Raw genomic sequence first — 21,057 nt, forward strand, 5'->3', positions numbered from 1 at the left:
ATGTGAGAGCTATCGCTAACAGAATGTCTAGATCAGCCTTTCCCAACCTGGTGTCTGCCAGATATCTTGTAGTGCAACTCCCATAATTCCCAGCCAGCAGTCCATTGCTGGCTGAGAGTGATGGGAGCTGCAGTCCAGACAATTCATTTTAAGGATCAGATGAAGTCTTTCACTGCTTTGCTGATATAATGTGAGTGCTATTCTCCATGCTGGGCCTCTTTTTGTCTACTCAGCTTGTAGGGCAGGAGTGGAGACCCTCTGGCCTAGGGTTCCAATCTGGCCCAGTCTGGCCCCTTTGGGGTTCCCCAGCTGGCCATACCTCTTCCTCTTATACCACCAATTGTTGGGTGGCTTCCCAGCTTTTGTGCAGTTTTCCCCCCATTCAGAAAGGGTTGAAATGCCTCTTTTAAGACTTAGTCACTGGCAGTGAGCACTTTACACAAAATATGCTTGTATACTTTGCATCTTGGCCCTGCCCAGGGGTCCCAGGAGTTTCCCCAAAATTGAATTTCACTCTCAGGCTGAAAGAGGTTCCCCACTGCTGTGATAGGGAATGGCAAACACACCATGTATGGTCTGCATGACACTATGTCCCTGAAGTGAGGGGAAAATAATCTTCACCAGGGATGCTTCAAAGTTCCTGATTCTGTAGTACAATATGCTGTCAAGAACCTGAGAAAATGCTGTCTGTGCATGCCTTTTATACTTATTTCTTCTCCCACTAACTTCCCATTTGCCACCCAAAACATTTTAACATCTCTGCAGAATAATGATTTTAAATTCTATGCAAGGTGCAGTTTTATTGCTTCTGAAACAACTCAGAAATGACTGGGAAGTTGTATTTCAAGTGGAGGGAACACAGTTTGCATTAGGAAACAGAGCCTGAAAGCCAAATGTTAGCCTGGTTTTGCTGCTTGTTGTTTTTGTTATTTATTAAAGTCTCAAAGAATAAGAATAGATAAATCATTACCATGGCCTCTTAAATCTGTAGTTGTTCATATATCAGGGGATGAATATACGATGGGGAAGAAAGGGAATTCATAAATATTGAAAATAAAATGGGATCAGAAACCCTGGAAGGAAAGGAATTAGTAGAGTATGCGCCATCCAGACAACAGCCATTCTAAACCTACCAACAACCAGTGCTGGCACAAGCTCTCTCGCTGCCTGAAGTGGGAGAGCATGCTCACGCCGCTGCTGCCATGTGTGCCGACTTCCTTTCACCACTCTTCTGCTGCCTGAGGCAGTGGGATTCAGCCCGCCTCATGGGAGAGCCAGCCCTCATACCAGTGGAAACACATCAGAAGCAGAACAGTACCTGGTTACTGCTTTTTGTTCCTGGGATATTAAAATTGTTTTGCAGTCCCAGGTGAACAGCAGTCTTGAAGGTGATGTCTAAGTATGCTGCTCATTTAGAAACATACAAGTATGTCTTAGAAAAACACTGTCAAGCTGAAAGGATTATGTTTTACATGGACATTTTCTTTGTTCTGTCTCAGAATGTTGGAAGAGGAATATATAATAAGATCTTGTGGAGCAATGAGCTACAGCAGAACTGCAAGTTGCATTTTGAAATGTTATAAACAGCTTTGAGGATCCAACAAGTTGAATTTAAATCTAATTTTTAAAAATTACATGCCAAATGGCTAGATATGTTAGGGTATAGTGCAAAACCAACTACTTCTTTTTTAAGCTCAGATATACAAATAAATACAGGCACTATTCTTTGCAATTGAGCATTTGCTAGAGCATAGTAAGGGGCCACGGTGGCTTAGTGGTTAAGACGCTGAATTGCAGACCGGAAGGTTGGCAGGACAGCAGTTCCAGAGTCAGACCGAAGTGCCGCGTGACGGAGTGAGCTCCCGTCTTCAGTCCCAGCTCCTGCCAACCTAGCAGTTTGAAAGCAAGACATTGCAAGTAGATAAATAGGTACCGCTTTGGTGGGATAGGTAACAGCGTTCCGTGCACCTTGGTGTTCAGTCATGCCGGCCACATGACCACGGAAGCGTCTTTGGACAGCGCTGGCTCTTCGGCTTAGAAATGGAGATGAGCACCACACCCTAGAGTCGGACACGACTGGTTGGGGACACCTTTACCTTTTTAGACCATAGTACCTTCACCAAAATATCAGTGCAAGAGCACATGCTTTGTATCCATAAGGTCTGCGGATCAAATCCCTAGTTTAAAAGGATCTCATGTAGGAGGGCTGGGAAAGTGCCCTGCAATTTTAGACAGCCACTTCAAGTCCAAATAGACATTACTTGGCAGGCTGGTAGATGGACTGGATGAGCATAAGGGAACTTCATATATTCATGTGCTCCGTATCTTTGCAGGGTACAGCAAGAGTCTTGGGCCTTCACAATCCTCAATTCAAAGTAGATAGAAGAATAATGGCTATAGATAAAATGTCTGCTGTTTTTCCCAGGAATATGCACCCTGTGACTATGATTTAGCGAGCAATTCTTAAGACAATTTTAAGTACATCCCTCAGCACACTTTTAAGTGTCCATTCGTACACACGTTTAATGCAGCAAGGAGTTATAAGAATTTCATTGCATGCTTATGGGTGATATGAAGACTCAAATCTACTTTATGTCCAGGTTCAATGTCTGGAGGCTACGCTAATCTCCAAATACCTTTTGAGGGTCATTCCTCCCAAGGAAATGTATATAGGGCAAGCAGTGTGATAGAAGTCAGTGTTATCTGCATGACTGTGTTCAGGGGAAAGAGTTTTGACCTCAATAATCCCCATGTTTCTGGGAAGATAGCTTGGTGAGGTAGCAAAGTTCCCCCACCCCCCTCCACAACATTCAGTTCCTAAACTCCTATAAAGCAGGACTGGGCAACTTATGGCCCTCCAGATATTTTTGGCGGCCTACAACTCCTATAATCCCTCTCCATTGACTATGTTGGAGAGGGCTGATGAGAGTTGTAGGCCAAAAGATCTGGAAGGCCACAAGTTGCCCACCCCTGCTGTAAAGTAACTGCAAAGTAACTACACAAACTAAATGAGGATTATTCTTATTAATAACTGTAGTTATTTTAATTAGAGGCACAACTATCTTTGTGGCTTCAGTATAACATTTTTTAAAAAATTCTGTTTCACCATAAGTCTTGAAATAAAATGGTCCCGTATAGAACTGGCAGAAACATGCTACCGTGTCTGTGAAAGCATTGGAACGCTTCCTGTCAAACTTCTAAGAACAGGAAGGAGTGCAGAACCATCATTTGTTGGAATAAAGGTGAGATATGAAATGAACTAAATATTTGAATGTTTCTGTTGATATATGTTAAGCAAGAAGGCAAACCATAACTTGGTAATGATCTAATGTTTCATAATGGTGTGTTGTTTTTAAGGTCCAAGAAGTGTCAGCTAGAGTGGGCTTGGACTTCAAACACAGTACAGCAAGATTAGTGCAGTTTGATCCTGGTAAGGCAGCCATTTTAAATGTTTGCATTAGAGGTAAAGTCTTTTATTTATTACATTTATTTGTTACATTTATATCCCGCCTTTTTTTCCTCTTTAAGGAACCCAGGGCGGCATACATAATCCTCCTCCTCTCCATTTTATCCTCACAACAACAACCCTGTGAGGTAGATTGGGCTGAGAGTCTGCAACTGGCCCAGAGTCACCCAGTTAGCTTCCGTGGCTGAGTGGGGACTAGAACCCGGATCTCCCAGCTCCTAGTCCAGCACTCTAGCCAAGTTCACATAGCGTCCAGTTTCTGTGGTAAGCAGTTGGTAGATATAAATTTGCCCTCCCTGAACTCAGGGGTGGACTCTACATAACATTTGCCTCGCCAGGAGAACGTTCAGTGTAATTTCTGCATTTGTTTATATAGCATTATATGTGAAGTATTCATCCATGTAGACACTTCATGACCATAAGGAACTGCAATTTCCTGGTCAGACGTTTCCTGAAAAAGCATAGATTACAAATCAAATTTTTCCATACGTACAGACTTCCATAGTTAACTTTACATGGTACTTGTTGCCAGGAGTTTAAAGAACAAAGGCCTATTCTTCTCATGGATAAGATAATACGGAAGATAATGTACATGTTCAGGTTACATTTTTGGCCAGGTGAATCGTTTCACTGCTCTTCTGCCCTCATTGGTCATCCTCCCTCCAAAGGCAGTGTCTCATTGGTTCAGACTGGTGCTGCTCAAATGCAAGGTGTTTTGTTTTGTTTTTTTTAAAGCTTATTTTGAAAATTGAAATGGAGCAGTGTGGGCCCTGCAGGCTTGTCTGGCTGGCTGCTGCGGTGCTTCCTTTTGCCAGCGGGTCCAGCTGGGCAAGAGGAGGAGACGGAGCAGCAGCAGCAGCAGGGGCACAGCCGGCTGGGTCCTTTTGAACCTACTGGGCCCTTGGCAGCTGCCTGCCCTTGCTGACCTAACAACACCAGGCCTGGATATGAAGGTGGCAAGGTTTGCCTAAGGCTCACGGAATGGCATCGATGGCAGAAGCAGAATTCAACTTGGGCATTTCTTGATTCACGTTTACATAGCTCTGAGATGACACCCTATGAGTTCCTTTATGCCACTTTCCCCCCAACCTGGTTTCCTACCAGATGTTATGGACTACAGCTCCCATCAGCCCCAGCCAGAACAGTCAATGATCAAGGGGATGATGGCAGTTGCAGTCAAAAATATGTGGCGAGAACTAGGTTGAGGGGAGGTGAATTAACACTGTATCACTTTGTATTGTGGTCCACTTGATTTATTGTGAATGAAAGCATGCATCTAACTGAAAGGTTGCTGCTGCTAGAAGTCTTGCTACTAAGATTTTTGGTTCACAGCTGACATCCAAATCACCCCATGTGCCAGGTGCCAGTTTTATTAGCTTCACATAACAGTTACCACACTGGTGTTACTTATTTACAGCAAAATCAATGTTTTTCTATGGAAGCTGTTGGCTAATTGCTGAGTTCCTTCACTGAACCGTTACCAAGTTAACACTTGACAATGATGTAATTTTTGACACCACCATGCTGTAGATGGCTAGATGGGGCTCATCATTCTACTATTAGCTAATTTTAACTTCTTTCTTTCTTTCTTTCTTTCTTTCTTTCTTTCTTGCTTTGTTGGCACTGTCTGCTCATAAGACAGGTGTGTATTCTTCCTGTTTCATCAGTGATAATTTTGTCCTAGAACAGGCTTGAGCACTGTTAATTAAATTGGTATTTCAGTAGGAAAGATTTTTATTCCAATGTCATTAACACCTTAATCTAAAATCTAAAATCCTTTGGCCATGATCCACAAGTGCTCAAATGAGAACTGCATGACATTTTACTCTTTTGAAAATATAAAGAGGACTTTTGTATATGCAACTGGTAAAGAGTAGCTAGGGAAAAAGCTTGGATATTTGTACATGCCTTATTCACCTCTGTGGACCTCTGTGGATCATGGCCATTAGCCTGAAATATGATGACTTCAGTGAAACATAGGGCAGCTGGTCCAGAGAGAATTTTGATGGGTTATTTCATTATTTGTGTGTGGGGCTCCCTGACAGAATGAAATTCAGCAGAGACAAATGTAATGCAAACTAATCCAATGCATAGGTATCGGATAGGGAATACCTTGCTTGGCAATAAAACCTGTGAAAAGGATCTTGGGTTTGCAGCCTTTCTGCAGCTGCATCACACTGCTGCCTCACTCATGTTCAGCTCATAAACCCACCTAAACAGATAATCCACCAACCCACAGAACCTCTGTTCTATGGGGACTGAGTTTTTGCTTATGGTCCCTCATCCAGTCCATTACTGATTCCAGGAAGCAGTTCAGCACTTCCAGTGCCTCGACTGAGTCTGATGGGAAAGAGAAATATTGCTGGGGCCTGGGGGTCATCCACATATTGATGGCACCTCACCCAATGGATTCATGTAGATGGAGTAGAAGTTGATAGATTTAGGAGGAAAGGAAAAGACACAGAGCATAAGGGGTTATATTTACCTGACTTCTTCAGAATAATCAGCACCTGAGCTTCCTTGTCAACAGGACACAGCCTTCTATACCTGCTTCCAAATGTGGGGACTACACAGTGACAAAACAGAGTGGGTGGGAAAGTTGCTTATCTGTAATTTTTGTTCTCTGATGCCTTCTCATAGGAACCTAGGAAGCTGCTTTATACCATTGGTCTATCTAGCCCAGTATTGTCAACACTGACTGGCAGCAGCTTTCAGGCAGGAGATTTCCCAACCCTACTTGTAGATGCAGAGATTGAACCCAGGACTTTCTGCATGCAAAACATGTGCTCTACCACTGAGCTACAGCCTGTCCTTGAGTCACATATTCCCACCTTATCAATAGAAAGTCTAGATTTTCTTGATTTATACCAAGCATCCACAGTGGACAGAAGGGAACTATAGTGCTTATTAGGGATTTCTGTCACTGGGAAATCTGGTTCTTTTTTTGGCTCAACAGGGTTCCACGACATGTACAACTTGATTTATGTCTGCGAGCCAAGCTGCAGGCTTTTTTGCACGGTGGTAGGGGCGGGTCCACAATTTGCGCACATCTGTACAAATTCAGTCATAATTTGTGCAAATTGCTCAGAAATCTATGCAAATTGCAGAACCTTTCAAAAAATATTTTGCAAAATTCCAGGAAAATCCACAAACTGGCCCAACTCGCTGCAAATCAAGTCGGGCACTGCAGAGAGAACCAAAATGGAGACTGGTGGACCTTGCCTAAGAAAACTTGTTGAACTCCACTACCCCAATGGATTTCTCTGACATCTCTAGTGCTCATATGCATGCTCTGGAACATGGACATCCTCTGAAATATAACTGCATACTCATCAAAAGAGTAGATTCAAGCACCTGAGCATCTCTCAAAATGCTATAACCTTCTAGCATTCAGTCCTGCAAACATACATGCTTCCAAATGTGTGACTAATCACACTGAACCACATGATGCAGGAGACCTGCGATCATATCTCCCAGTCTTTTTGTTCTTACTCTAATAGATCTATGGTGGGCTCCAAACATTAATAAGACCACTAGCATGGAGGGAGAAATTGTTTAGCCCTTTCGCCTATGCTATCTACCCATTCTAATTCATCCCAACACTGCTGTTTGATCCACAGGGGCAATGTAGATACCTACAAATTCACATGTAAGCAGCTTTGTTTTTTCCATTATAAATGATTTCTGTCTTAAAATAAGCTTCTCTGTGCCAAAACAGGCAGGAAAAATATTACTATACTTTCAATCTTTTCAACTGTACTCTGTACTCTGTAAAATGAGGATTTAGCAGTACAAACTTCTTTCCTGCCAAATAAGTGCTTGAAAGAAGAGGGAGGGCAAAAGAGGGTGGGTTGTCTTCCTCTTCAGAGTTCTTTCTTTTAGAGTTCTAAAATGTTTCTTTTTGCCCATTAACTTGCAATACAACAATGCAAGCATTTTTGAATGAGTTTGCTTTTGAATATAATTTCATTGTTGTTGGAGGGGTTTTGGGTGTCCCTCTCCATTTACTGTAAGTAAAGAAATTATTTATATATATATATATATATATATATATATATATATATTCTACATTGTAGCACAATCCTGATAGGACTTAAGCATGTGGTTAAGTACTTTGTTGAACTGGAGCCCAGGATGGGAATAAAACATCATCTGGATCCTACAATCCTAAAATTGCTCCCATAGTGCTTGCCTGATTCTATTCGGTGGAACTGATGCCAGTATTGTGCTTTGAAAACTGCGCTATAGGAATTCTTCATGGCAATAGTATATTAGAAGTTGGGCTTAAGGATATCACACAATCATCTGCTGGGTTTAGATGCATTTCATAGAATGAAATGGGCTCATGTTCAGACAGTTTGGCGCTCCAGGTGGAGAAGTTCTTGCAGGGCAGGGGAAAAGTAAACAATAATGGAGAGAAGGAATGTAAAAGTCTGGGCACCCTTGATGTTTAGAAGCCTTATTGTTCTCCTTTTCTGCCAAGTTACTGCCAATATGAGTCTAGTGAAATCTTCCTCTGTGATTTCCTTCTTCTTAATTCCAGTGCTCAATACTTCCTTCATTTCTTTTACCCAAAATACAGTATTCTATGAAAATGATCTGGTTTGACGAACTTATATTTAATCTTAGTAAATGTTAACAAAAATTAAAATACTGTTAGAACTGTATTCCCATGGGGGCATGGATTTTGAAGGTTGCAAAAAACCTCAATAGTTCTTCAGATAATAGCACATAATTGCTCCACTAGTGAGTAAGCCATGATGTTTCCAATTGGGCAAAGCAGTAAAAATGTGTCAGGAAGCAGGTGTCTTGTGGAAGTTAAGAGGTTGACATGGAATGACAAATTGGGCCTTGTAGTGTTAATCAATCTGCATGTGTATACTGTTTGTATGAAGGAAGTATTCCATCCAAAAAACCTCTATGCTGGAAACTCTTTGCACTTGTTGCATTCTACTTCTATTGGGGTTTTACAGTTGCACATCTGCAATTACCCGTGGTGATAATTTCGCACATATGAAGGAAGTATATACATCCTGATTGAAGTGTTCCATGGCTGATAGCTACTGAATTTGGTGGTTCTTACGTTCCTACATCAGAGCAGTATAAAAGCTATTTTCAAATGTGATGTAGGACTTATACATTTAGACATTATGCTTTTGACAGGTGTTTCCATCAAGATCTGGAATGTCCTCCTTCAGGATGATGGACTTGAAGAAAACAATGAAATATTTAAAATAATACTGAACAAGCCTAAAAATGCTGTACTGGGACACAAGAGGGAACTGACTGTTGAAATTCTAGATCCAAAGACTGGTAAGACAAGTCCTTAAATATACCTTCACAAAGGACCTTGCCTTTCTGGTCCAGGCAAATGCCACAGTCAGCATGATGGAGGCATCATGTCCTCATTTTAGTCCAATATCTTTCAAGAAAGAATAACAGGACAGTCACCATAAGTTATGTTCACCATGCATGCCTCATAATTGGTGTCTAGCAGAATTATAGATTTTATGGACAAAGACTGTAATTGTTATCACACTTACTTAGAAGTAAGGCATGTTGATTTCAGTGGACTTAGTTCTGCATAGTCATGTTTAGGATTGGGTTGAAAGAAGCAAAATTGTATCCTAATCAGAAGAATACAGTCCGAACTTGATCATATTTTGAGTGACTGCTTGTAAACCTAACGTGTTTACCTAACGTGGTGTGACTGCACTGCAGTCACTTAGGGAACCTAAGAACATAAGAAGAGCTATGCTGGATCAGACCACTGTGTGAACAGAATGCTGGACTAGATGGACCCTTGTTCTGATCCAACATGGCTCTTATATTCTTATGTTCTTAAAGGTATTTTCAATTGATTTTATTCATTTAAAATGACTTAACGTTCAGCATTTTTAAGGTTTTCAGTTATAATAGATTTATTTTGACAGGCACTAAGTAGAAGTATCTTTGTTTTTAAATCTTTCTAAAATAAAATTGGCAGTAGTTAGCATATTGGTTCTGTTTTGAACCTCAGACACGGACCTTTCCCAGAAATAAATGATGTCGTTTTTAAGCAGAATGAAGGCAGAGTATTTTAATGTACTGCTGGGCTAAAAGCATTGCATCTTGTTTATTTTTTAGTTTAGACACAACCCACTTAATCATAAAATAACAGATTTCTAACCACAGCTGACCCTTAACATCACAGCGTCCTTTAATGTCCGTGATAACCGCTGTTGTTTTCCAGGAGAGGGTGTATTGCAGTTCCTACAACACATTGATAGGTGCCCAAAAGCACAGCACAACCCACAAAGAAGAAGGCAGCGCCTCCAATTATTGGAGAAAATGAGTAGCCTGTGGGTTAATCTGTGGTGTTAATCTACACCTTAAATTATAGCCTGAGTAACAATTAGTCTTCTTCGGCTTTAAACCACCTGAGTTCTATACTTAGAGTAACTTCCCTTCCTTTTTCCTACTCCATCTAGACCTAGATGTTAGTTTCAACTGGAGTTTCTTGAAGGCTGCTGATACAGGTGTTCCTGCTAACAGAGATCACTTATAATTGAGTGAAGAACAAGAAAGAGAAGCTGCACTAGACCTCAGACTGTCAGCATGCCTGGGGTCAAATTATGTTCGGGGACAATGTGTTTCTTTTAAGAGTCTGTCCTTCTTATATTTAAACTATTGGTCACAATTATTTTAGCTTAATTTTTAATGCACAGTTACAAAATGTACACAGTGCAGACACAAGTAACAGGCAGTGTGCTCTATGTTTGACTGTATAAATTCTTATGCTGCAATGAACCATCCACTATTTATTGTAGGAGACCCAGAGTGCCTAGCAATTTTCATGCTAAACCTAATTTCCAGTTGCCATAGACAATGACACAGACTGACCCAAATTTGGGTCAAGAGTGACACCATGTGGCCAAGCAATTATTTTTCCTATTTCTTTCTCTATCACACTAGCCCTCTTCCCGAAATTGTGATCAAGCTTTTATATATTATACATTTCTTTCTGGTTGTTTGATAAAATGAGAACTCTTGATAGTTTAGTTTTGCTTTACAAGTAGCTGTTCCATCCTAATCTTCAGCAACCTTGTTGGTCTGTCCTTATAAATGCCTAGAGTGGAAAATGAAACCTGAGCTGACATTGCACTGGTGAATTTGAAAGCAAGACACTGTCCTGGCACAAAAAGCTGTACTGTTGTTTTGGGCTTTTGTCTGCAGCATATGGCTTTGGGCCCTTTCAGAAATGAGTTCTCAGAAGATTAAGCTGAGATTCCAAATTTAATCTCATTTGTGGTTTATTTTAGATTTGACCTTGGCTTGCAAAGATTACAGACCACCATGTAAGCAGGCCTCTCATGGGGTGTTGGGGGTTCTCAGCAGCCTATGTTTCCCACTCTTAAAATATGTTGTCCAAGGGACATGGAAGCAGAAAGGGATTGCATCCATTTTCCAAACAGCTCAGCTCTCCTGTATTCCTCTATCATTACATTTGCTCAATTTCAAAACTATGTTCTCCTTCATTCTCGTATTTGATAATTAGGTGGCTGTGCTTCTTCCACAAGCTTCCAAGCTTCCAAGGAGGTGTTGGAAAGGACTAGCAACATTTCAGGAAGCACATTCTATGCTGGCCATTCCCGTAGAGTGAGCAGAAGACGAAGTGTCCTCCACAAAGAACAACAGTTGGACAATAAGAATCACCATCACCATCATCATCATGGGTCTTCTCCCAGAGGAGATGTTCCTCAGGCCAAACACCTGCTTGATCATGTAGATATGGATTTCCAAGTTCTTGCTGATGCTAAACTTAAGAGAAAACATCAAGTAACTGAACACAGCCCACTGATGGTATTTACAGATGATGATATTTGCATGTAATACGAAGAGTAGGGATGTACGAAAGTCCCTTACCTTTCACGAAACTTGATTCACGGTGGGGGGGAGGCGCGCTGTCCCTCCCCCCGAAATTCTGGCCAGGGGGGAGGCACCGCATCCCTCCCCCCCAAATTCTGGCCATGTGGGAGGTGCCCTGTAAATGTTTATGTAGCCTATCACAGTTTACGTAGCCTATCACAGTTTACGTGAAATGTTTAAATGTTTACGTAGCCTATCACAGTTGAGTGAAAAACAACAACCGCCGCCATTTGCGTTCCTTATTTTGGCTAGGGATATACGAAAGTCACTTACCTTTTCGCAGCTTGGCTTCGCGGTGGGGGGGAGGCGCTTCGCTTTCCCCCCCGAAGTTCATGCGAAGGGGGGAGGCTTCCCGCCTCACCCGGCCGAAATTCAGGCCGGGGGGGGAGGCTTCCCGCCTCGCCCGGCCGAAATTCAGGCCGGGGAGAAGCACCCCGTCTCCCCGGCCACGAAACAAAAAGTAAAAAAAAAAAAAAAGACCCTGTGATAGGCTACGTGACGATTTACGTAGCCTATCATGGCTAGATTTCCAAAGTCAGCCATGATAGGCCACGTAAATCATCACGTAGCCTTACACGGGTGACTTTGGGGAAAAAAAAAACGCGTACGCAAATGACGGCGGCCCATGGGCGCCGCCATTTGCGTTCCTTATTTTGGCACGTCTAGTCTACGTAAAGATTTACGTAGACTACGGCGAAAATAAGGGCAACGCAAATAGCGTGCCCTTATTTTTGCCGTAGTCTACGTAAATCTTTACGTAGACTAGACATGCCAAAATAAGGAACGCAAATGGCGGCACCCATGGGCTGCTGCCATTTGCGTACGTGCTTTTTTTTTCCCCCAAAGTCACCCGTGATAGGCTACGTGATGCTTTACGTAGCCTATCACGGCTGTCTTTGGAAATCTAGCTGTGATAGGCTACGTAAATCGTTACATAGCCTATCACGGGTGTGTGGGGTTTTTTTTACTTTTTTTTTTTTTTTGCATTGGCAATGGCGGCAGCCGGTCGGGAGACCGGCCGCCGCCCCCGCCCGCGACAAACTGCCGCCGAACCGCCGCCGGGACCCGCCGCCGGGAGGGACATTTGCCAAAGGTAAGTCCCATCCCGGGGGGGTGGCGGAGAATTTTACCGCCGATTTCGGGGGGCCGAATGCGTTGGCGCTTGGCCCCCCAAAGATTCAGGGAGAAATTCTCCGCCATCCCTAATTTTGGCACGTGTAGTCTACGTAAACATTTACGTAGACTACAGCAAAAATAAGGGGAACGCTATTTGCGTTCCCCTTATTTTCGCCGTAGTCTACGTAAATGTTTACGTAGACTACACGTGCGAAAATAAGGAACGCAAGTGGCAGTGCCCTTGGGTGCCGCCATTTGTGTACGCGCGGTTTTTTTTTTTCACTCAGCCGTGATAGGCTACGTAAACATTTACGTAGCCTATCACCGTATTTTTTAAAAATCTAGCCATGATAGGCTACGTAAATCTTTACGTAGCCTATCACTTTTTTTGGCTTTTATTTTTATTTTTACTGGAAATGGCGGCGGCAGCCGGTCAGAAGACTGGCCACCGCCGCCGAACCGCCGCCAGAGCCGCCGCCGCCAGGGACATTTGCACAAGGTAAGTCCTGTCCCGGGGGGGCGGGGGGGGCAGACCGTTTCGCCACCAATTTCGGGGGGCCGAATGTGCTGGCATTCGGCCTGCCCAAGACTCGTGGTGAAATTCTCTGACATCCCTAAGAGTAGCAATGATGTATGTAATTGGTAATTGAGTGAGCTATAAGAAAGCTACTTGGATAATTGTTTGCAGTCTTGAATTTTAATCCTTGTAGGCCAGTTCTTTAGTCTGTCTTAGTAAATGTAAAAATCCGGAAAACATGATTTTAGGTCGTTGCTAGATATAAAATTATGCAGCCCCATTGACTTTAGTGGGCCTTTTCTATTTTACACCAGTTAACAATGTAGCCAAACATATTTCCACCACATTTTTCTTTTCCAGAAGCAAAATCGGCAAGGTAATGATCCTTCAGTAGGAACAAATGTTATTAAATAGCCTTCTCTACAACATGAGGGCAAAGAAGGAAAAGATATCCTATTAATAACACTCCGTTTTCCTGCTGATGTTGCAAAATAAGCCACCATAAAATTATGAATATCATTGCCTTTCTGGGTGAATTAACTACTTAGAAAAGTTGTAATGGGGGGAAATGGAAGATCTGCTAATGAAAGAGAGCAATGAATATAATGTACCTGCCAAAGTGAATTCTGCCCTTCCAGTATATATGCCATAAGTAGAGAGTGAGTTTTATTTTGCTATTATTGATCATTGTATTTTATGATTAAAAATTATTTTACCAATGCTCTTAAATCATTTTAGGAAATGTCATTAATAGCCAGCCCAGCTCAAGAAAGTATTTCTAGCCCAAGTGGTTACACAGTGTTGATCTAAGAGGTCCCTAAGCAAGAATAACAGAATGGGTTCTCAGATGAACCTTTTGGGAACAAGGAAAGCTGGGGTGGGGCGGGGATCGATTATACATTCTTTTATTAATCCTTTTCGCTACCTGTTTTCAGCTGCTTGTTTTCTTGCTCTAAAAATAAAAATTGAAACTGCTTTCCTCCTAGCTACTAGATCTCAGCCAATCAGAGATCATGTAGTCAGCATGATGACATCATGGAGTCATCTACCCAAGCAAATTTGGCTATGTGGCCATGTTCTGAGGCCAATTCATTGTGACTGCAGTGCTTCCCTCACTGTGAATGGGCTTCATGATGATGCCATGCCTGGAGGAGGAGGTGTAGCTGCCATACTGCAAATATGGCCCATGGGCCAAAAAGTTGCCAAAAGCAGGAAAATGTTTTTCACAGACAAATATAATGTTTGCACGCCTCCCTGCACTGCAGCTCAGCTGAGAAAAAAATATGTCTGTGTGTCATTCAGCATCAAGGTCCTTGCAAAGCCAGGCACAGGCTGCAAGTTTTTAAAGACACCAGTTTTCATTTTTGTGTTGTCACATAAAATAGGCCCACCTTTACTTCTCCAAACCAAATCAGGTAACAATTTTGCACTTACACTGGCAGGATATGGCAACACTATATGGAATTGGATGAGGTCTGAACACAACCCTCATTCAACCCTCAATGTATATGCTGAAACATTTTTTTTCTGAAAGAAGCTCACAAATAAACAGTATTAAAATAGGGCCATGGAGAGGTAAAGCTATTTGGCCAAAGTTGCAAATTCATTTAGCAGCTGAGCCAACAACTAATCCCAGATCCAGCATATCAGATCATACTGAAGATTTACAATAGCTGCTTGGTAAAATGCTGACTGATATATTCAAGTGCAAATGCAAGACTTAACTACTCCCCTTTTTACTCCAGCTGGATTCTGAGGCTGCTGGGGGGCGGGGAATGGGGGAGGCAGAAGCTGTAAGGTAGAAGTGATGGCAGGGGAAGGATTAAGTGCCCCTCCCCACTTCTCTCCCCACCCCCTGGAAGGATGTCTTCAATTCTTTGCAGTGGATAAGTGGAAGCCAGGGTTTTCAGATGCCAAACTGACCCTTGAAAAAAATGATAGGAATCATTGTACTTGCTGTTAAATTTCTCTTTATCATTTCCAGTACCAAAGTATTACATCAACAGGAGCAGAAGGACAATTTGTTCTGCCATCTGCTAGAGAGCCCTTGTCTATTTTGCCTTTTCACCTACAAAACCGACACAACCTTCCTCAGAAAGATTTGGGTGTGAAGAATGAATTTATCTCATTACAAACAAGCAAAAAACAGGTAGAATTAGTTTATGGGCAGCAGGAGGTGGTGGTGGTGGTGGGTGGAATTTGTGACAAGGGAAGGGAAATTATATATCCTCAAGAATGCAGTGTGTATTATAAATCATGATATTCTACAAAACTATGTTTAAAATTATATATAGGCTATAAATTCATAGCAGAATGTTTTAAGGGCAATCTACTGGTAGTGCCTCAGAGGCTCCCAACCAATTTGATTGCCTCTACTGGAGTCAATGGATGGACTCTCAGTTAATCAGAACTCACTTTTTAATCTGCAAATCAAGACATGAATCTGTTAACCATTGTGCAGCATCGATTTAATGCTTTCAGACCTGCTGTCCTGTTTCTCCAGTCCTGGAATTTTTAATTTTTTCATTAATTAATTAATTAATTAATTTTTATAAACTGATAGAAATAATTGTGAGTATGCAGCTGAAAGTACGTACCGACTTCCCTTTTGTCTGGGCTCACCTTACCTTTGCAATGGTAGATCTGAAAGCCAGTGACATACCCAAACCCCCAGTGAGCTTTGTGTCTGGGCAGAGATTTATAGTAACAACTGCCTCCACATTCAAACACAATACTGCACTATGCTGACTTTCAGGTGTTTGAATTTTCAGTCCTGCTTAGCTGCTACCTCTTGCTAGGGTTTCTCAAGGCTTGCTTAGCAACTTCATGGTTTCTGTATTAGAACCCTGGATTCTGTCTGAGCCTCTGAAATGCTGTCCTGTCAAACACTATGATGTTGGACCAAATAGTTCTAAACATAACATGACACGTTTCTTGGAGCACATGAAGAGCTAACTGGCCTTTTTAGGATGATGGTACACAGCTGCACTTAGGGTGGCTACTTGTGAATCGCCAAAAAAGAGAACAAAGGACAGCGATTTAGATAAAATGTGCATATGCTAATTTGTATGTGTACAAGCAAATTTAGAAACAATTGTTATAATTTAAATAGCATAGTATGGAAGACTGCGACCAGGTGACCTGTGTTTATGGATGGCGGAGAGTTCTGCCATGGACTCCAGCAAGGCTGGATTCTTACCCCCACCTCCCTGCGAAATCCTCTTCAACCGAATCCTCCAGCTCGGATTGCCAGCAATACAGCCCCCATGCCATATCGCTGGCTGAAGGGGATGTACTGCAGCTGCAAATGGTGTCTGGGACGCCATTTGCGGCCGTAAAGGCTTTAGTTTAAGGTAAATGCAGCCATTTACGGCTAGGGATGTCAGAGAATTCCGCCACGGATCTCGGGGAGGCCGAATGCCAGAGCATTCGGCCCCCCGAAATCGGTGGCAGAATGGTCTTCCCCCCCCCCCGGGATGGGACTTACCTTGGGTGGATCTTCCTGGCAGCGGCAGCAGCTCTGGCGGCGGTTCGGCGGTGGCAGCGCCAGGCTTCCGACCAGCTGCCGCCGCCGCCATTTCCAGTAAAAAAACCCAAAAAACAAAAAAAAACGTGATAGGCTACGTAAAGATTTACGTAGCCTATCACGGCTAGATTTTAAAAAAACAAAAACAAAAAACGCACGTACGCAAATGGCGGCGCCCATGGGTGCCGCCATTTGCGTACGTGCGTTTGTTTGTTTTTTAAATCAGCTGTGATAGGCTACGTAAACATTTACATAGCCTATCATGGCTGACTGCAGGGACACAAACGGCAGCGGCTACAGCCACCATTTGCGTCCCTGTTAGCCAGCGGCTGGATGTCCCGCCGCTGGCAGAGCCAGCTGGCGGCTCCGCAGAATCCCTGCAGAGCGGAGCCGGCCGGCCAGGATTCCGGGGGGGAGGAACGGAGCGCCTCCCCCCCGGCCAGAATTTCGGGGGGAGGGACGGAGCACCTCCCCCCCACCGCTAATGTCACCCTTCGAAAAGGTAAGTGACTTTCGTATATCCCTATTTACGGCTGCATTTACCTTAAACTAAGGCCTTTACGGCCGCAAATGGCGTCCTGGACGCCATTTGCAGCCACAATACATCACGTTCCCTTCAGCCAGCAATACGGCATGGTGGCCGTATTGCTGGTGCTTCTGAGCTGGCTGGCAGCTCCACGGAATCGCCATGGAGTGGAGCCCGCCGGCAAGGATTCCGGGGGGGAGGAATGGATCACCTCCCCCAGCAGACCCCTAGCGGAAGGCAAGGTAAGCATTCCGCCTATCCCTACCTGTGTTCCTGCCTGATCAATTTGCTGTTCAGGTGTTAACTGTTGATAGGTAACAATTCTTATGGTTCTTTATCTTTAAACTGGAATTGGACAGGGCAGCCCATAGGGATGGGGGAGAATTTCTCCCCGAAACTTCGGGGAGCCGAGTGCCAATGTGTTTGGCCCCCCGAAGTAGTTTCGGGGAGAAATTCTCTGCCCCCCCACCACCCCCCCAGGATGGGACTTACCTGTCACGAATGTCCCTCCCGGCGGCGGGTCCCGGCAGCGGTTCGGCAGGTCTTCGACAGGGGCAGGGGCGGCAGCCGGTCTTTCGACGGGCTGCCGCCGCCGCCATTCCAAGAAAAGTAAAAACAAAAAAAACGCCCCTGTGATAGGCTACATGATGATTAACGTAGCCTATCACGGCTAGATTTGCAAAGTCAGCCGTGATAGGCTACGTTAATCGTCACGTAGCCTATCACGGGTGACTTTTGAAAAAAAAGCGCGTACGGCTAATGGCGGCCACCATAGGGAGCCGCCATTCGCGTTCCTTTTTTGTTCGCTGTAGTCTATGTTAAGATTACGTAGACTACGGCGAAAATAAGGGCAGCGCTATTTGCGTTGCCCTTATTTTCGCCGTAGTCTACGTAAAGATTTACGTAGACTACAGCGACCAAATAAGGAACACGAATGGCGGCTCCCTATGGGGGCCGCCATTTGCATACGCGCTTTTTTTTTTTTTAAAGTCACCCGTGATAGGCTACGTGACGATTGACATAGCCTATCACGGCTGACTTTGCAGATCTAGCCATGATAGGCTACGTAAATCGTCACGTAGCCTATCACGGGGGCGTTTTTTTTTAAACTTTTTATTTCGCGGCCGGGCGAGGCGAGGCGCCTCCTCCCCGGCCTGAATTTCGGCCGGGCGAGGCGGGAAGCCTCCCCCCCGGCCTGAATTTCAGCCGGGCGAGGAGGGAAGCCTCCCCCCCCCAGCCTGAACTTCGGGGGGAGCAGCGAAGCGCCTCCCCCACACCGCGAAGCAAGCTGCGAGACCAGGTAAGTGACTTTCGTGCACCCCTAGCAGCCCTTCAAACAGAGGACACCTTCAAATAGTCCTCTGGCAGCCCTTCAAATAGAGGACTATTCTCTGCAAAGGAGGACACAAGGCCACCTGACCTGAGGCCCTGTGCTTGTCCTGTACGGTTTGGTTCAAGGCACCCAGAGGGACTAAAACCAGCAAGGTACGTACAATAGGGGTGTATGGATTCCCCACCATCTGTTCCAGTGGGGAATCTGTTTGGGAGGGGAGGCGATCCGTTCCTCCCCCCCCCCGAATCCTCCAGAGCAGCTCTGCTCAGATGCCGAGGGTGGGGGGAAACTGGCTTGGGGGCGCTTACCTTCCCTCCTGCCAGCCAGAGCCGTTCACCCCCTCCCTGTCCTTGCCAGTTGCCTTAAAAAAAGAAAGAAAAGGCGATTGGGAGGATGTGCCCATAGACTTATACGCAAATAGAGTCATGAATCTTGCATATAAGTCTATGTGTCCATAGGCTTATACACAAGATTCACCACTCTATTTTGTGTATAAGTCTATGAGCACATGGGATCAGCAGGATATGCCCATAGACTTATACGCAAAATAGAGCGGTGAATCTTGCATATAAGCCTATGGACACATAGACTTATACGCAAGATTCATGGCTCTATTCACATATAAGTCTATGGGCACATCCTCCTGGTTGCCATTATTTTTTAAGACATTTTTTTTTAAAGGCAATCGGCAGGGACAGGGAGGAGGCAAACTGCTCTGGCTGGAAGAAGCAGCCGAGTGCCATTCAGCCTCCAGTCCTCCTGGAGTAGAGGTAAGTGGTCCCGATCCACTGCAGATTCTTGAGGCTGGCTTCCAAAGAATCTGGCCTCATTTGACTCTGCAGCGGATTTCTCTGACATCCCTAATGTACAGGCAAGGACCTGGCAAGTCAGGTTGGGTCAAGCCGAGTCCAGTCCAGTCCAGGCAAGGCCAGTCAAGGAGAGGCAAGGCCAGTCTGGTTTAAGGGTGCTGAATAGCCAGGAAAGTTAGGGGTGGTGAAGGCTGTAATGGAGGAATGTCTTCTGTACCAGAGGGGTCAGGTAGAGGCCCATCCTCTGGTCTGGGAGACCCTGGCCTAGTGGGGACTGGATTAATGGAGGGAGTCTCCTCTGCTTCTGAGTCCTCTTCAGAGACAGAGAACAGGTTAAGGCTGGGGAACATGACACCATCCCCCCTCCCTCAGGTACTGGCCCCTTCTGGTTTGGGGAACCTGGTTTGGCAGGGTAGCATTTGTGGAATTGGCAGAGTAGCCAGGAGGCATGGATGTGGCTAGCTGGTTCCCAGGAACACTCCTCTGGCCCATATCCCTTCCAGTTGAGGAGGTATTGGTCATATGCTGGAATCTAAAGCATATGCTGGAATCTAAAGTATCTTGGACTAGCATATGCTGTAATCTAAAGTATCTTCCTCAAATTCTTTCTCCCCATCTACCTGCATTGGAGGTGGTGGGGGCTGGCATCTATGTGGTTCATCATCAGCGATGTATGGGACCAGCAAGGATCAATGGAAAACAGGATATGCTTTAATTGAAGCAGGGAGGCAAAGACAGAATGCTATTGAATTGACCTCATGGGTGATGGGGAATGGACCAAGAAACCTGTAGTCTAATTTTTGTGATGAGCGGATGGTGCGAAGATACTTTGTGGACAGACATACTAGATCTCCTTCTTATAGAGGTAGTCCAGGCTGTTGTTTTCTGTCTGCGTACGCTTTGTATGTTTCTTTGGCCTGATCAAGCAGGCCTTTCAGTTCCATTTGAACTGCTTGTAGTTTCTCCAGCAATTGGCTTACTACAGGCAGATTGTTAGGTGGACAAGGATCAGGAAAATACCATGGATGGAAGCCATAGTTTGCAAAAATGGAGTGTATTGTGTGGAGGAGTAGACTGAATTATTATCAGCAAATTCAGCAAAAGGTAGTAGCATGGCCCAGTTATCTTGTTGGTATGTGCTATAGCAGCACAGGTACTGTTCTAAAGTCTGATTGGTGCACTCAGTCTGCCCATCTATCTGGGGATGGTGAGCAGAGGAGAGGTACACTCCTACCTGCAATGCCTGGAACAGCTCTTTCCAGAATCTTGCAACAAACGGAGTCCCTTGATCAGAAATAATATGGTCTGGTAAGCCATGGAGTTTAAAAATGTGGTTCAAGTAGGTACGAGCAGTCTCACTGGTGGTCAGGGTACCCATACAAGGAATGAAGTGAGCCATTTTGGTAAATGTGTCCACCAACACCAAAATAGATGTGTAACACTGGGATGGTGGTAAGTCAGAAATGAAGTCTAGTGTCACTGCCTTCCAGGGCCCCTCTGGCGTAGGCAAGGGATGCAGTAGACCCTCAGGTTGGCGAGCTTGGTCTTTGATATGTGCACAGGTCTCACAAGTAATAACATATTGGCATATCTCTTTCCTCATACGGGGCCACCAAAAGTCTCTAGAGACTTGATGGAGAGTTTTATATGGTCCAAAATGGTCTGCCAGAGGCACATCATGACACAATCAAAGAACTAAGAGGCAGGCCGGACCAGCTGGAACATAGAAGTGGGAGTACATGTAGAGCAGTCCATCTGTAACTTGATTACCTTTTGGAGGGGGCTCCTCTCCTTCAATGATGACACAGATTTGGATTTGCACATAGGGGTCTTTCTGCTGGTACTGGCGAATTATG

General features: G+C 44.3%; 1 protein-coding gene across 1 annotated transcript in view; it reads left to right on the forward strand.

Moving 5' to 3' along the window:
- Nucleotides 1-21,057, forward strand: part of LOC146348097 (FRAS1-related extracellular matrix protein 1-like) — a 179,356-nt gene that overhangs the window by 139,386 nt on the left and 18,913 nt on the right. The window contains exons 27-31 of the mRNA XM_084851642.1: nucleotides 3,113-3,242; nucleotides 3,358-3,430; nucleotides 8,630-8,779; nucleotides 11,004-11,308; nucleotides 14,992-15,156. Of these exons, the coding sequence (XP_084707768.1) occupies nucleotides 3,113-3,242; nucleotides 3,358-3,430; nucleotides 8,630-8,779; nucleotides 11,004-11,308; nucleotides 14,992-15,156 (823 nt within the window). The remainder of the gene's footprint in view (nucleotides 1-3,112; nucleotides 3,243-3,357; nucleotides 3,431-8,629; nucleotides 8,780-11,003; nucleotides 11,309-14,991; nucleotides 15,157-21,057) is intronic.

The sequence above is a fragment of the Heloderma suspectum genome, chromosome 4, assembly GCF_057233095.1.
Source record: "Heloderma suspectum isolate Gila_16-S chromosome 4, 16-S_ref, whole genome shotgun sequence".
NCBI classification, from domain to species: Eukaryota; Metazoa; Chordata; class Lepidosauria; order Squamata; family Helodermatidae; genus Heloderma; species Heloderma suspectum.